Source organism: Acipenser ruthenus, chromosome 20, assembly GCF_902713425.1.
Source record: "Acipenser ruthenus chromosome 20, fAciRut3.2 maternal haplotype, whole genome shotgun sequence".
NCBI lineage: Eukaryota > Metazoa > Chordata > Actinopteri > Acipenseriformes > Acipenseridae > Acipenser > Acipenser ruthenus.
Genome location: NC_081208.1, coordinates 18,732,498 through 18,749,642, shown reverse-complemented (window position 1 = coordinate 18,749,642; position 17,145 = coordinate 18,732,498). Strand labels below are relative to the sequence as shown.

Sequence of the window (17,145 nt, the reverse complement as noted above, 5' to 3'; positions counted from 1 at the left end):
GGAAGCAGACCCAGAGACAGAAGCTGCAGTTTAAGTGCTAGTGCGCACGTTTAATAAAAAACTAACAAACACACAAAACAAACAAATCGGCGCAGTGGCCAAAATAAACGGTTGAAACATACAACAAAACTACTACACATCTGTGGCTCCACTTGCCTAAACATCAACTTAGACTCATTAACAAAATATTAACACCTGTGACTGGAGCCTAATTAATCATTATTATTCAATGTACATTCCCACGTGTGTTTCTGGGAGGGAGAAATGAAACCCCCTCCCTGCCAACCCAACATTCCCCACACGCCACACATTACACAGGGCAGGGCTTTCACCCTACCACACTTGGTTTCAGTTAAATATGTTGGCTCATAATATAAATATACATTTGCATAACTAAGTCAGGGTGTAAACAACATTTGAAGCAGTTATAACTGCTATGGTTACTCAAAGCAGCAAAGCAAGTTGTGCATCAATTCACTGCACAGCCTCCAGACAGAATCCCAGCTGAGTGTTTGATCTGGTGCTGAAAACAGGACGATGTAATAAACAGCCGTGCAATCCTATAAACGATATGCTTCCAGGGACGCTTGTCCCACACAGTGAGTAACATTCTGGAATAATCCTACCTTAACTTGCGGGTTTAGGGGACCCAGATTAGTACGAGCCCCTGTAGACAGGTAGACGTTAGGATCTCAGTGTTTCTATAACTTACTGAACAGCCTTAGTATAATCTGGAGAATGTCAATCCCCTGTACCAAAGTGAGAAATGCAGGGACCTATTCCTCTTTTCACTTCTCTGAGGCAATCAGAATGGGAAACCAACACAGGTTATGAATATAAATGGCAGCACACCGGGAATGTATTGTACAGCTGGTCAATTATTCTAATAGAACAGCCGACTTGACACTGGCCCTGGAGAGCGCGTCTATTCTTTTTGACTGATGAGAACATAATGCTGTCAAAAAATCTGGTAATGTAAGCAACTCGTCAAGATCTACAACACAGACCTAGAAGAAAGCAATGGACGGGGATTTGTAAAGCCCTGTGTGTGTCACTGACTTTTCTTTTTGTCTGTGTTTGATTTTAATTCAGTGAAATTCATAAGTCACTCTGCATGTGTGTATTAACTGAATTAGATTTGCTTCTCGTGAATCTGACAGGAGCTAGTGAAGGCTATAAATAATGTTTTTGGCTTAATAATGTTTTTGTCAAAACAAATGATACCCTCATCATTGACTTTTGATCAAGTGTCCCACAAAACAAATGTTCCTCTTTATTTATGAGTGAAATTAATGTGTTCACTTTAAATTACTAGCCTGTGGCTAACATAATAACATTATAATGTACTACTGTATATACAAAGTGAATTGTTGGATGTACACAAAGTATATGAACAAATCAGTTTTCTTCAGAATGTTTCAGACATGCACGTCCTTCATTTGCCATCCCATTGACATCTATATTAATGTGTGATGGTGCAAGACAGTTTTTAACACCTGTTTATAGTAATTATATGAAGTCTCTTGATTAACTATCAATCAAAAATGTTACTGGGAACAAAGCATTTGCCATTTGCATACACTGGGTCCTCAAGACTCCATAAATATAACAACTTGATATAATGAATGGTTTTAAAAAATGAAATCTGGAAAGTGCTAAAATAAAAGTGATATATAAAATTGGAGTGATGTGAATTTGAACTGTTATGCTAATTATGCTGCTGCATTGCAAATGCCATTGCTGGAACTTGCAGCCTTCCTGTGTCAGTTCAAACCCCGAAATGTCAGAAACGTCTGCCTTCAAGGCAATTATTCTATTTTAAGTCAAGTCTATTCGTGTACGAAGCTGTGAGCATTTCCTGTACCGATTGGCATCATCTTGAATCATAATGAGAAAGCCTGGTGCCTCAATTTGTTGGAAGTCCTTGGCTACAGAACTAGTGACCTACTGCTAGTGGCTGTTTTAAGCTCCAAAAATCTGCTTAAAATCATCATACAAAAGTGAATAGCAAGGTTGGGAATTGTGTAGCATATATCGTAACTAGTTTCTCTCATCTCTGAGTATGTAAATGTACAGAATTATAACAATGCTGCACAGACGAGAAGCAGCAGCTGATTGCCAATGCTCTACAGTAAACACACAATACTCTGTCTACCAGAATAATGCCAAGCCATTTCAGTCTGATCCGAGACCTTTTGATATTTCTATTCAAGCGCTCAGAAAATGAATACATTGAAAGGGAATTCAATTCCATATGAAAATGCACAGAAGAATTAAACATCAACCTTATTCAAAGCAGTGCCTCTGATTGCGTGTTCTGGATCAATAGGGTGTGGTGGCGCCAACACAGTGAACTAATAGAGGCGTTTTTGACCAAAAGACAATCATTTGACCTATTGAACCGAGTTAATGTGGATACATAAAGTTGTCCAAACACTGTCCTGTCATTAATCAATTTTTTTTTTTTTTTATCACATTTTAGTTCCAGAGGATAATATAAGTTAATATAAGGAGTGTGTAGGGTGTATCTTATTCTTATAAGAGATGTAATCTCATGTAGTTCTGTCATCTGAAACTGAGATAGGATTTCTGTTATAAAAACAGACACCTACACACAGCATATTAACTTTGTATTAAATCACAAAAAAAATGTACGATTGGATTCAGCAGATAGATTCATGTGTGAATTATGGGGGTTAAAAAGGCTCTGCTATTCATTGATTTAATTCACAGAGACTTGCCCAAGATCAGGAGCTTCTTGCCTGACTTAGATAAATGTAATGCAGCCTCGGTCAGTCAAGGTGTCTTTATAGAAGAGCCAGCGTCACCTACTGATCTGCCACTTTAGATCATTTTTTTTTGTTTTGCTGCCAGTACACTTCTTTGTACTAGATGGTGCTGTAATGTAGCTTCCTAATGTATAGACACTTAAATATGTTACATACTGTACTGTATGTCTATAGCAGGCAACTAGAACCGAAGAGCAGACAGAAACTGGGAAGCAGCCACGGTTTCTACCTGTGCGTGTCAATTACTTGCTTGGGGTTTAATGAAACTGAAACAGAAAGGAAGAAAGCCAAAAGGAACTAGTGTATATGAAGGGCATGCACACATTATCTTCACAGTTGATGGTAAAATAAATAAATAAATAAATAAATAAATAAATAAAAATAAAAAGCAAAAAAATAAAAATCACTTCAGAAGTCACCGCATATAATTGTGAGTTTTCTTTTTTTTTTTTTTTTGTTAACTGGTTTGTGTGTTTCATTTTGCTTAAAACTGTGAAAAACAGCCTTCTGTGCAGCAGAGCTAGTGAGGCTAATGAACAGATACATAGTGTTAAGAGGCCTTTTCACCACACTTGGAGAGCGTTTTAGTTATCAACCATCTTTTTTTCTGTTTTAGCACTTGTAATGTCTCTGCTTTAGTAGAATTTCAGCACCGTGCTGTTGAATAGTCTAAGCCAGGGGTCTCCAATCCTGGTCCTGGAGGGCCGGTGTCCCGCCTACTTTTTGTTCCAACTGTACCCTAAATTAATAAATTGGACTAATTAAGCTTCTAATAAGCACCTAATTGGTCCAATTAAGTAATTTAGGGGACAGTTGGAACAAAAACCAGGAGGGACACTGGCCCTCCAGGACCAGGATTGGAGACATTTGATCTGAGCTATTCCCCAATGCCATGGTTCTGTCTACAGGTGGAAAATTGGAAAACAACTACTCTTTACATTGCTCGAAGAAGGCCTTAGCTATGCTAAAAGTGGATTGGATGAATCTTTAAATAAATAGTGTATTTTTCAACAAAAACATCCAAGGGGAAAACAAAACCATAAATAATTAACCATAAATGTTAAACTCATAAAAACCTCAAAACGGACTGGAGCTGATGCTTTATCTAAGCTTCAAGGCTTAAAGATAGAGCCTTGCATGTAATTCCACAGTTACAATTGACAGAATGATTTACTACAACACCAAACGTGACTACCCTGTAAGCAAGACCCTTTATTTTCAGCTTTCACAGATTTTTATAGCAAAAACATAAGAAAATCCCAGCGTTTACAAAAGCTATAGGTTACTTTTGGGTATGAGTGCATTATCATCTCCAACAGGATACAAGTGCAAATGGTTGGGTGGACTTGATCTGCAATCGTGCACAAGTAAGCAATACTGTATTTGTTCAGCCTTCCAGAGTAATCAAGGGAACTAGAATATACCAGGAAACATGTCCCACAACAGGTTGATGTCAAATCCATTCGGGTCAATAGTTCCTAATAAAGTGGCCAGACAGTGTATATCTTCCCAGCTGCTTTTTTGTTCAGTGATTATTGTTTTCCCTTTGCACAGCATTTCCTGGAAAGGCATTCCCTCTGAGGGTGCATAAGCATAAGAACAGAGACCCCTGCTTACAGCTTCAATGAAAATGCATACATATTAAATGACTGCTCAACAGGCAAGAAAAAGCTCAGGTCCAGAGGGCAGAGGGTCTAATAATTGCTGCAGAAGCAGCGTTAATTACATTTTTATTTCTTCACTTGAAATAAATTATGTAAAACTCCAGAAATCCAACTGGCATGTTTTCTTTCGAATCTAATTTGGCAGCTCTGTGGAGCTGGGATAATAAAACGACAGGCCTTGTACTTGGTACTAAAGTACTAAATAGGATGCTACTAAAACCCAACATGGTAAATATACATTTCAGTAGACCGGGCAACCAGAGAATAAGTCCTGTTTATTAGCTGGTTCAGGTGCTGATGTAAGATTCAAGGTGGTTTTCAGAGCACTTCTGACATGAAGGAGCAAAGGGGGTTAAGTAATGTAATAAACCATATCCAACATACGCTGCTTCTGTAGAGCACGACGTTTGTTCTTCGTTTGACCCCAGTGTCTGCAGTAGTAAATGGCCCATCCAGTTGTTTATCATTTGTAGATAAATGGCTGATACATAACTGTGAAATTAATTTCAGTAATTTGACATTCCTGGAGGACCACTGCACGTAACAGCATTGACACAGAAGTTTCATGGCACCTGCTGGTAATGTCATCGACCAGTTCCGATCCTCTTGTCGTAAGGTATAGCACCATTTCTAGCAAATAAAAGGCAGAGGTGTCTCTGAGTCTTTCTGACCGTGCTCCTATGGCCAAGATAGCTTCCTGCTATAGAAGACAGGCTCTGAGCTCTGGCTTGGATGCACAAGGTTCTACTCCTCTCAAGCTGCAACCCGACTGGGAGACAAGAGTTGTATATAAGATGACATGGTGGTGACTGGTGTGTCAAGACCTGGCAGTGACTAATAAAAAAAAAGTGCGGTGTCACCAGCTCCAGTGTCTCCTTGACCCTCATCAGTGAGGAATTTGGTTCGGCAAAACAAGACCTTGGATCCAGTGTTCCACTAACACACCCCATGAATCAGCCTCGACATTGCCACCGTGTTCTGGGTCTACTGGAGCTCACAGCAACAGAACCACACAGATAGGGTCAGGAACCAAATCCACTTTACACAGATGAATGTATCCACAGATGACTATATATTTATATCACCATGGAAATTATCCAAATGCATTCTCTTTTTTTATAGAACAATTATATTCTGTATCTTATAAAATGAACCATTTTATTCACTGTATTATTATTATTATTATTATTATTATTATTATTATTATTATTATTATTATTATTATTAGTAGTAGTAGTAGTAGTAGTATTAGTAGTAGTAGTAGTAGGAGGAGTAGTGGTAAATACAATTTAACACCTTAATTTCTTGTTCAGTCATACTGTGAAAGTATATGGGTAGTGGATAATTACAATAAATAGATTAATAATTAATTTAATTAGCTTTCAAACCACGCTGCAAAAGCCACAAGTAACAATGTGAAAGACTGAATGAATCTTTGTTATTTCCAATGCAATTTTGCAGTGTTCTGGTGTGTAATGTGTGATGAAGACATTTTTTTGTTACGTGAGCATATGGCAGGGCTTCTCCTGGGAAGGCCTGTGCTGAAGTACAGCAATGCTGAGAGGCATTAGTCCACTGGCTGCAAGGCAGAGTTTCTGTTAGCTCCGCTGAACATCTGTGAGGCCTGGAGACCGAACTGGGGGAGAGAAAGCTAACAAAAGACATGCCGGGAAGAATAATCTCCAGACACCGTTTAACTGGAGCTGCAGGAGAATTCGGCAAAAACCTGTCAACTACAGTACATGACATTCTCCTCATTCACTCTTCCCTCCTCCCCCTATCTATACTGCACACTGATTCTGCTCTGCTCGTCTTTTAACGGCTCCCTCCTTCACCCACTTCAATCTCCTCTCTCACCCTGACCCAGGATGCAGCCACACCGCCTTGTGTTCTAATCTGAGAAGATAAGCAAGGATTGGCCTGGTCAGCACTGGATGGGTGACTCCGAGGGGAGCTGGGTGTTTTCTTTTCTTTCCAAAAAATATGTATGATTGTTACTAATACACTGAATGAGAAACAGCCATGTTATTAATCCAAAAAACACAATTGCTGTGGTTACATTCCGAAGTGTTTGAAAACTGATTAGAAATAAAACTGAAAATTTGATTTAATTACTACTACTACGACTATGATGACTACTACTAATACTACTACTATTACTACTACTACTACTACTACTACTACTACTACTAATAATAATAATAATAAACATTCCTTAACAAAACAGTTCTTACAAGTCTTTAAATGTAAAGGTCCAAAGGCAATAAACATGTTTTTACAATTTCCCCCTTCCTATACGGTACTACAGCATGTCATTTTAAAACTTATTTCAACTTATTATTACTTCTCACATCACATTAAGGAGAGTCTGGCAATTTCATTGAGCAAAGAAAATGTCTAAAACACATTGTTTCTGTGAGCTTCCTCTGACAGCCTTTCATTTTACACCATTAGGACTCAATTTGTTTCCACCTCCTGCTGCTTACCTATCCATTGTTTTGACTGGCAGGTTGGTAATGTTCAAATGTGTGACATTCTCCCTGTTTTAATGACTGTGGGTTCAAACCTGGAACCTGATTAATAACTCAACCCATCAGTCTTTATAGCCTTGTAGTAGATTACACCTCCTTTTTATCAGCCAAAACATAGGCAGGGATATGAATATCTGAATATTTAATTGAGCAAACTGACCTTGTTGGAAAGCCTAATGGATTTGTATTTTATTTTGTAAAGGCTGTTTTGTAAAATTAAATTAGGTTTGGTTTTCATTAAACTTTTCTGAACTGTTTTTTAAAAGAATTACATGTTTGTGTTTACAGACACTTGCTAAATAAAGCTTGGATTACTGTACGTCTTGTTGGGCCCTGTTCACAAAACTTGAAGGACTGTTTTAAGGACTGTTTTGTTTTTCTGGACTGTTTTTCGAAGAGGGTTTGTACACAGCTTAAACAGTTTTATGAACTTCTAACTCAATTCAATAATCAAAATAGCCTATTATAAACATTAGGTTATGGATGTAACCCCAGTTCCCTGAAAGAGAAGACGACCAACAACAACAATACTTTTGGGATATGCCTGCCACAGGTCAGGTATTTACTGAGCATTTTATGTCAGAGCTGCTGATAGGCCCCTCCTTGGTCCCGCCAAAGGAATAATTAGTCACTCTGCGGAGATCACATTCTTTTTTGCATCAAACCTGCGAATGGAAACTGAGTTAATGGGGACATGGCATGCAGATATAGCTGCTAGGTACAGTGCTGTGAAAAAAGTATTTGCCCCCTGTCTGATTTTCTGCATTTTTGCACATTTTTCACATTGTATTTGGTCAGTTTTATTTGTGGGTTGTAGTAGTATATAGAAGGAGTCTGAGAGAAAAAATGACACCAAAGTTTGGTACTTCTTTCATTTGTTTGGTATGCAAGGTAATCAAACATGCAATCTTCAGGTGTCAAAAAGTTATTGCCCCCCCCTAGTTAACTCAATCCAATTAAAGTAATAATTAGGGTCAGCTGTTTGAGTACTTTGGTTAACAATCAGGCCTGATTTGGGCCAGCCCTGCCCAATATAAATCTGACTAAATGCCCCTTCCTGCAACTGGGAACAGATCAACCAGTCGTCCAGGTAATTCAACACCTTGATCCCCTGCAGCCACTAGGGCCAGGATGGCGTTTTGAGAAAGTACAGGGGGCTAAGGAGAGGCCGAATGGCAGTATGGTAAATAAACCCATTTTAGTTTCAATTTCGTCTTACTTATTTACAGAGTTTTCATTGTAGTATAGAATGTCTTCAGAAATACTTTGTACAGAAGGAGAAGCAGCGCTGAAGGTATCGACCTCTGTGCCAGCTGACAAATGCAACAGTAACAAGACATTAGCTGCGCCCAAATCGTGTGGAGAAAAAAAGTGCACTGTATGCAGGTATGTGATTTAGGAGAACACTGGCTTCTTTGAGAACATGTTGTGCTGTGACTGTAAACCACATTTACTTTATTTATTTTTGTTAACGTGTTTCAAATATCTCTGTATGAACGTAGTTGTCCGTTTTTTTATTCACATAGTTATTTTGCATGCTTTTTATGTCTATAGGCTGCATAAAGACATGTATTTTCAATTTTATATTACTTATTTATTTCGTGCAGTTTTGTATAATGATATGCCTGTATATAGACACATTTGTGTTCAAAATGTTTATTATTATTATTATTATTATTCACTCGGCTGGTATATGCACGTTTTAGTATATAAACCCAATTATTTTCTTTTGTCTTGCTTATTTACAAAGTTTCGGTTGTATAGTATAAATAATAAACCTGTATAAACACTCATTTCTGTTGTTTTTCATCATTTTTTGCAGTTGCGCTTTATGTAATATGTGTGTATATTAACTAATTTCTGTTCAATATTTACATTATGTCGGTTGTGCAGATGCTTTGCGTGACATGGCTGGATAAAACTACGACTTAAATCGGATTGTTTGCCCTTTCATTATTATAATGATATTGTTTTTAATACGGCCATCAGGCTCATTGTGGTTCTAGGTATGTCTATAACTCTGGCGGTTCTAGTGTTAATGTATTTTTATTCAGTTCCAAAATATTTACACCAATTTGTTGCTAAATATATATTTAATATATTTAAACAGCATCCATAAATATTTTTAAAATGTATGACAGATGTGAGGCAAAATCGTAATATATTTTAAATGTACGGTTAGTTTGTTGCAAATATATATTGTAAAATATATTTTTAGTCAGTTAAATAAAATTAATTAGTAATGTATAAAAACATACATAAATATCTGGTGCATTTGTAATATATTTTAAATATAATTTTTATCTGTGAGCCATATATTTATTTTATATGTTGGAAATACATGGTAAGGTTATTAATATATTCATATATTTAACATGTTTCCCATTCATAAATTTTTTTTTTTTTCCGTATGGTAGTGTAAACTGCACCTGCTACTGTATCAGGACTACTTTTTTATGTTAAGCATGTGTTTTTCTTTTTGTTTGTTTTTGTTTTACAAAGGTTTAATTAAATAACAGCCAACATTGCTTGAGTCAGACTTGTTGAAAGTCTGTAACAAAATTGTTACTGTCGATAACAATTTTGTTACAGATATTATTAATGCAGGCATCGTGCAGGTATCGCAAAATCCAGAAACCATACAAAATGTTAAAACGTTTTGCACCGAGCTGATTTTGCCAGTGCTTGCTAGTCTATTAACCAATTTGAAATGATTTTGAAGCAAATAAAAGCATTTTCATTTACAACGATTTGACACGTTGCAATACTGCCCTACAATTACTGCATGGTAGTACTGTGATCGTTCCACTGTGTTATGTTGTGAACCATAGTTTTAAAACTAAGAGCTAGAAAATGCTTATCATAAAGGTTTACTGGTTCTTAAAATTAAGTGCCATTTAAGAGCGATAAATACAGTAACTAATTAGAAGGCCTTTGTTGTTCTCCAAGTTGCTGCAGTTACATTGCAGATGCTATAACGAGTTACTGTATATGAGATACTGTTTTAGCAGACATTTGTAATTAAGTAAACATGTATTTCAATGTTTTTGGAATTAAAAGTACAAATGCAATAACTGACCGTGCTGTGAAAAAAATTCCTCAATTGAGTAAGCAGCCCAAAAAGTTTGAGAATCACTGAGCTAGAAGACACTACTTGAATTATTAGTTTCACCTTAGAATTCCTCTTGACATGGGCATTTGTCTCGGGTAATAAACTTTTTGAAGTTATGGTCAAGATGAAATAAAAATGCATTGAGCTACTGACTGCTTATGATCAATTTTAAAGAATGCAGGAAATCAGAAACTTAAAACAAAATAGACTAATGTTAAGATTATAGCCTGGCAACTGTTTCCATCCACCACTTCCCTTCACTGCATGAACTTCTCCCCCAAGCTTGCTCACTCTACCAGTTAAACTGTTCTGAGCTCTAACTGCACATTTTTCTGCAGCTGAAACAGTTGAGCGATGGGGCTAGGCTCCTCGAAGAGAGACTCAGCATTTTTGTGGTGACACAGCTATGTATCTTGACACCCCCAAACAGGCGAGCCAGAAGATTTGTAGCCTGAACCCTGACATTGGCTCCTGTCATTTTCCATTACCAACCGGGGGGAACTAAACATTTTTGGTTGTTGTTGTTAGTTTCTTTGGCTGTATCGCTAGGGAAGCAATTTCTGCAAATGTGCCTCTTAAAATATAACACACACAGCTCAGTTGTTATTTATGGTGCTGTTTTCTTATCTGACAAAGGAGTTTAGTTTCCTGTCACCTTTTGGTTTGCTTGTTATTCATAAACCTCATGTTTGCCTCAGGCTCTGCAGTAGCACCCACAAACCTTTAGCTTGCAGTGCTTCATGCATTTTGTAAATTAATTACAGGAGTAGTTTTTTGCGGAGGGTGTGTGTGAGAGAGAGAACGAGGGAACTGTGGCTTTGTGACACAGTCATTTTAAATAGGAAATCACAAAGCAGAATGTTTTAAAAAGAGTAGGCATAGACCCAGACACCTTGCACTGTAAATATATTATTAGCATTGCAGTAATAATTTATATGTCAACCCAGCCACATGTTTAATTGTGTGTGAAAAATGCTGTTTTTTTAATCGTGCACTGCTTGTCATTGAGCTTTTTGGAGTAGTTTGTTTGTATGACAGGGAGGGCTCCCATTGTAGAGAAGTTTAGGCCATTCCATGCTTTACTGTTTGTTTGTCTTGGTCATACCAATAAGGCGCAGAGTAAAACCTTGAATGGACCAAAAAGCTATACAATTCTTTCCAATGAAAATGAAAAACCTACATGAGTATTGCTGGTGTACTAGCTGTTTGCCTGCAGTAATAAAAGTAGCACTAGATGGGGTCCTGTATTTTAAATACTAATGTAGAATATTAATAATATATACAAACATTAATATATTTATGGATGTTACCCTTTAGGAAGTGATAATAAATATAAAAATGTATTTAAAAAATTGGTTAACATTATTACTCACACCCATTTATTCTTGCTGATAATCTTTTGGCTCTTCACTTTTTTCCCCTCTTTAATTAAGGATAGACAGATATTTCAAATACACAGCTGTGTATATATATATATATATATATATATATATATATATATATATATATATATATATATATATATATATATATTTCAGTAATCTTTGCTGTAGGCCAAATGACTGACCACTGGAATGAGTTTGCTCCACAAGTGATAAGGTATTGAAGAATCATAAATAAATTGTACAGACTTTGCAGAGGGGCTTTAGCTGAAACCAAAAATAGCAAGAGAGAGAAGCAGTTATATTTTGAATAATGAAATTGTAACAACTTTCCAAAGCTTGCACATCCTAAAAAAACAAAGGTTAGGGTTTAACCACCACAAGAGCATACGGTTTGGCAGGAGGCATGTGGCGTAACTGTGGACAGGATGCGGTTTGTTTGGGAATAACAGGAACAATCCCTCGTATTGGGGTTAAACATAGCAAAGGAGGAAACCGCAGTCTAGCCTCTGCAGTAACAAGCAGTTAGCAAGAAGGGATTGCAAAAGAATAAATAAGAAACTGGGTTAGGACTGAGGAATGAAGCTAGCGGAGAGGGACAGACCAGACCAGATGTATCCAGACAATGGGCTGAGCTGCTTCTTCCTGGCATGGGTGTGCTCATACTTTGTCTTGTATAGGACTGCTACACTATATCAGACTAGATATAATATGTGTTAATAGAACTGTGTGTTCAGGGTGTCATAACCACGCATTAAATAATAATAAGTCAAACCTATTAACTTGCATGCTGTAATATGCCATGCACACTAATTGTGATGTGTGTATAAATGGAGCAGATTCGCGTGACATTTTAGTGCGTCAGCTTTTATTTTCTAGTGTGTGCTTTGGAGGTCTGAACCAAGGCTGAATGTGTACGAGTGAACATTAAAGTGTCATTTTTCTAACAGTATCAGCAAGCAGCAGTAACTTTTCATCTATGGCATAGTCTTTGAAATGTCAACATATTCAAAGATGTATAAAATACACACAACACCAAAATATCTTCAACAGAAGAACAATAGTATTGCTAGTTCCAGAAAATAAGACGTGGATTTTAAAGCCTTGGTTAGCACTCCTTCAACAATAATGTTTCTCTGGGAATTGGAGCAAGGCATTTGGATACAGTAGGTGTATTCACTCTCATTGAGACTGTAGAATGGACTGAAAGTGTAATTTGTTTCCCTTACCAGAGGCTTGGTAAACTCCGGAGCGTGGTCATTCTTGTCCGTGATCGTGATGGTGGCAGTGGCGGTCCCAGTCAACCCCACATCACTTCCCGCCATGTCCTTGGCAACTATTTCCAGCTCGTACTTGTGGCTTGGCATAGACTGTTGGGAGAATAGATATAATTATTTCTTTCCCTTGTTCCTTCAAAATATATTAACTCAAATCCTGAAATCTTACCTTGCTATTCATATTTTTGTTTTCTTATTTGAATCAATATTGTTTTACTTCCCAAGACATTTTGATGGGCACACATATACAATATACTCCAATACAACATCTTTATAAATGGAAGGCTTTTCTTTACATGAAAGTAGGACATCTTTATAGTGTTTTCAACAGTGTTGAGCCTGTATTTAGCTGTGATTGCCATTTTAATGTTAATAACTGAGATCAGAAGCGAGTAAATAAAGAGATGTCAAACATGACCTCATAGTAACATGTCCAGACTGTCCAGGTTGTATAACAGGCTATTGCCAATGACCATGAGTCTCTATACATCTTCTACTGCTAAAAATGAAGGTTACAGCAGTGTGTAATGAACACAGAGACTGGAAATCCTTTCTTAGTCAGCACTTGAGATTTAAAACAACATTTATATTGGAGAATACAAACAGTTGATGTAAGCATGTATCACAACATTTTGACTCGCTTGATTTTCGGGTTTGGGCTTGCCTTTCGAAATTGACATCTGATTGACAGCTAAGCACTAGGCAGGGATGCTCCAGGCGAGGCTGAAAATGGTTGGGCAGGAGATGGTAAACTCAATTTAACTGGTTTGATTACTACTGGCACTTGACACTGACAGGAGTTACTTTCTTAGCCCAATGTCTGCATGACTTTGGATGAAAAGATTTTCTTGTCATTCAAATGATCGCTTTTTTTTTACAGGCCTAAAACATTGCATCTTAAAATATGGGGTCCTGTCTTGATCTTTTTGTAGTTTTCAGAAATTAAGATTTTGGAGATTTATTTCATGATTTGGCCTTAGAGGTCCCCTTGCTTGGGTCATATCCAGTGACATGCTGTATTAGAATGGATCAAAATAAGCTGTGAAAGCCATTGTTAAAACAGATCATGGTACATTAACTGTTAACATCACAGAATGAATGAGCTGAGGCCTCACAAACACAGCTGTGTAGCTGCTCATAGTTAATCAACCATGTTATATGCCATATGGGCTTCAATAGCACTTCCTATAGGAAAGTTTTCACAAAACAAAATTCAGCACTGTATAGCCTGATTAGCCACAGCATGTGTGGATATGCCCCAGGCAAGTACATTATGATATTCACGGTGTTAAATACGAAAACATTTACGCAACAAGATATATTTTAATATGTATAAAATGTAGCATAACTGTGTGATACAACAGAAACAGAAAATAGATTTATACCAGACATTTGTCTTGTCCTGTAATTTGGATATGGTAACAGAAAGGCGTAACACTTCAATTTAAGGCAGGCTCAGCATGTGGGAACAACACTGTATTCCTGTGGTAGTGGTAATTCTTTAAAGCTGTTCATTTACAGATGATCATGGGTGAGGAATTGATAAATAAAATCAATAATAGCCTTGCTAAGAACAACAATGGCTAGCTAATGGCAGTGCTGTAGCAATCCAAGTGATGTCAGCTCATTAAGATTACTTTTAAAAGATTAACACCAGTAGTCTCATTATTCAGAGCTTAAATTACAGTACAACATCTAAAAGGATGCTCTTTCCCAGCCAGCAGCAAGCTTTACAGAACTATATGTTTTTTTTTTTCACTAATCAAAGGTTTAGCAATGTTGGGTGTATGTGTAAGCTACTGTATATACTGTATAACCAACAGGAATGATCGCTGTGAATTAATAGTAGTCAAAACCTTCTAGAACAGGGGCTTTCAACCAGGGATAAGCGTACCCCTGGTGCTACTTCTAAGGGTCACAGTGGGTACACAGGACGACTCCCAATTCTGCCTATGGAGGAGAGCGCTCTCTGCTGCTCATGAACTTTGCTGTTTTCAACTTGTCGTATTATTGAATTCTAATTAGTGAAGCACAATCTTTCTGCATTTTTTAGAAGTATAAATACTCCGGTAAACATAAATAATAATCACAGTACTCATCCTTTGAGGGTTGCATTTTAGGAAAGCAATAGTGGCTGGTTGTATTTGTTTTCTGTGTTTGAAATGGATACATTTCTTACTTGCAAAAGGAAAATGAAGGAAGAAAACACAAGAAAGTGCAACGTGACAAAGTTATAGCGAATCCCTTTGGATCATTTTATGCTGGCTTTAATAAAAAAATTTAAAAAAATTATCTTTGTTTGTTATTGTAGTTTTATCTTGAGGTTAATGTTTTTGCTATTGTAAGCATTTCAAATGGCACACATAATTATGAAGTAAATGGTAACGTGATAAACATTTACAGGATTATTTATAATTATGCCAAATAGAAAATGTGTTTTCCAAAGAGAATTATTATTTGTTTATTTAGCAGACGCCTTTATCCAAGGCAACTAGGGTGTGTGAACTATGCATCAGCTGCAGAGTCACTTACAATTACGTCTCACCCGAAAGACGGAGCACAAGGAGGTTAAGTGACTTGCTCAGGGTCACACAATGAGTCAGTGGCTGAGGTGGGATTTGAACCGGAATACTGAATACAGAATACAGAATCCCAAATACTGTCTTTTAATTCTGGTCATCCTTGTAATTTAAAGTTTTAAGAATTTAAAAAAAAAATGTGTTAATTAGATTATTCTGGCTTTTATTGGCACTGTGGTTCAATTCAGTAGAGCAAAAATTGTACAGGGGTACCTGAGCTGAAACCTCCAGACAGAAGGGGTACAGTTTCAAAAAACAGTTGAAAACCCCTGTTCTAGACCACCATGATACTTGTATACATTTATAACTGTCTAATGTTGCTCCTTGCTTTTTCAATCTCAACTGTTTTGATAGCCACATTTTTCACCGCACAATACTCAGCTGTCTCTAGAAAAACATCTCACTGCCCATCTGAACACGAGATTTGTCACTTGTTTCTGTGTAAATGAAAATCCATCGTTGAGCATGGTATCTGAACAATTGGGATTGTGTCTAAAAGAAATAATCAATTTACACAGTAGGCTTCAAAAGTAATTTGCGAGAATGCTGTAATAACCACAGTGTTTCTATAATGCTTCACTAACATTGGAAGAGCCCAATCCAGAGAACATTGGGAATTTAGTTTCTATGCAATGTGGTGACCTAGCTCTGAGGTTTTCAAACTGGGGGCTGGGAACCGCGCAGGTGGGGAGAGGGTCATGATGTTTACAGAGGGGCAGCTGAACATATAAGAGACATATTCTCTTATAAATGACCCTGACTTTGAGCAGTACAGAAATGTAATACAAATGTAAGAAACTAGGGAATGTCGTTAACTTATTATAACAAATGATAAAAGAACACCCTACTGTATACATATGGCGTATTCCATCATTTTTTGTTTATGAAATTGATAAATCACGCAATCTTGTGATTTATTGTGTAATAAGATTGTATAAAAAACATTACAAATCATAAAAAAATAATAAATCCAGTTGTTGAGTAGGCCATATGTGATGTACTTTACATAAACACAGTTACATTACTTGGGAGGACCGTGTAAAGCATTCATCATGTCTACATACTCTGGTGTGTTGCCAAATCACAGATGGTGGTTGTGCCTCCATTGTCTAGGATTTCAAACTTCCAGAGTTGATTAAAAACCCAATGATAAAAGGATCACAGCCACTTCTCAGGCAGGAGACAGCTCAATTAGAGATGGCTTTTTTAAAAGCCCACTGGTTGCTGAATTTGCCGTTATTTTCTGGAAGGTTTCAAGGATAAATCAATTGTGCCTGCTATTTTGTACATGTTAAGACACAGTATGCTAAAGGATGCTGCTTATAGCTGATGAGTGGATCTTACAGTGCAATTACTTTTTTCATCTATCTATCTATCCTTTTATCAAATTAACTCAAGACCTGGTAGAGCTCAAACCACACTGGAAAAAAAGTTTGCCCAATACTAGACTAATCTCATCCAAAGCTATAAAGCACTCAATCATGTTACATTTAAAAATACTAAAATAAACATCTTTCTCAATGTGAAGGCAAATCTCAGCCATACCTGAGACCATTTGTTGTATCATCAAGCATCTCTTATCTTTGATTTAAATCACCATATGCTTAACAAAACACATCCATCTGCTTTACTGTATCCCACATGTGCTTCCTCTTGCACCTCACAGTTATTAATTTAGTCCACATTTCATTGTTTAGTGCCATGTTACCTACGCAGTTATCACATATGTTTCTTTCAGTTGCCCGTTACATGAGTACTGTTGAACCAAACTATTTGATAAAATAAACAACAACAAAATAAATCTTCCTATA

General features: G+C 36.9%; 1 protein-coding gene across 1 annotated transcript in view; it reads right to left on the bottom strand.

The window, feature by feature from the left end:
- LOC117425955 (cadherin-13) overlaps positions 1 to 17,145 on the bottom strand; it is a 339,797-nt gene that overhangs the window by 60,322 nt on the left and 262,330 nt on the right. Inside the window, exon 8 of the mRNA XM_034043295.3 lies at positions 12,708 to 12,848. Within this exon, the coding sequence (XP_033899186.2) occupies positions 12,708 to 12,848 (141 nt within the window). The remainder of the gene's footprint in view (positions 1 to 12,707; positions 12,849 to 17,145) is intronic.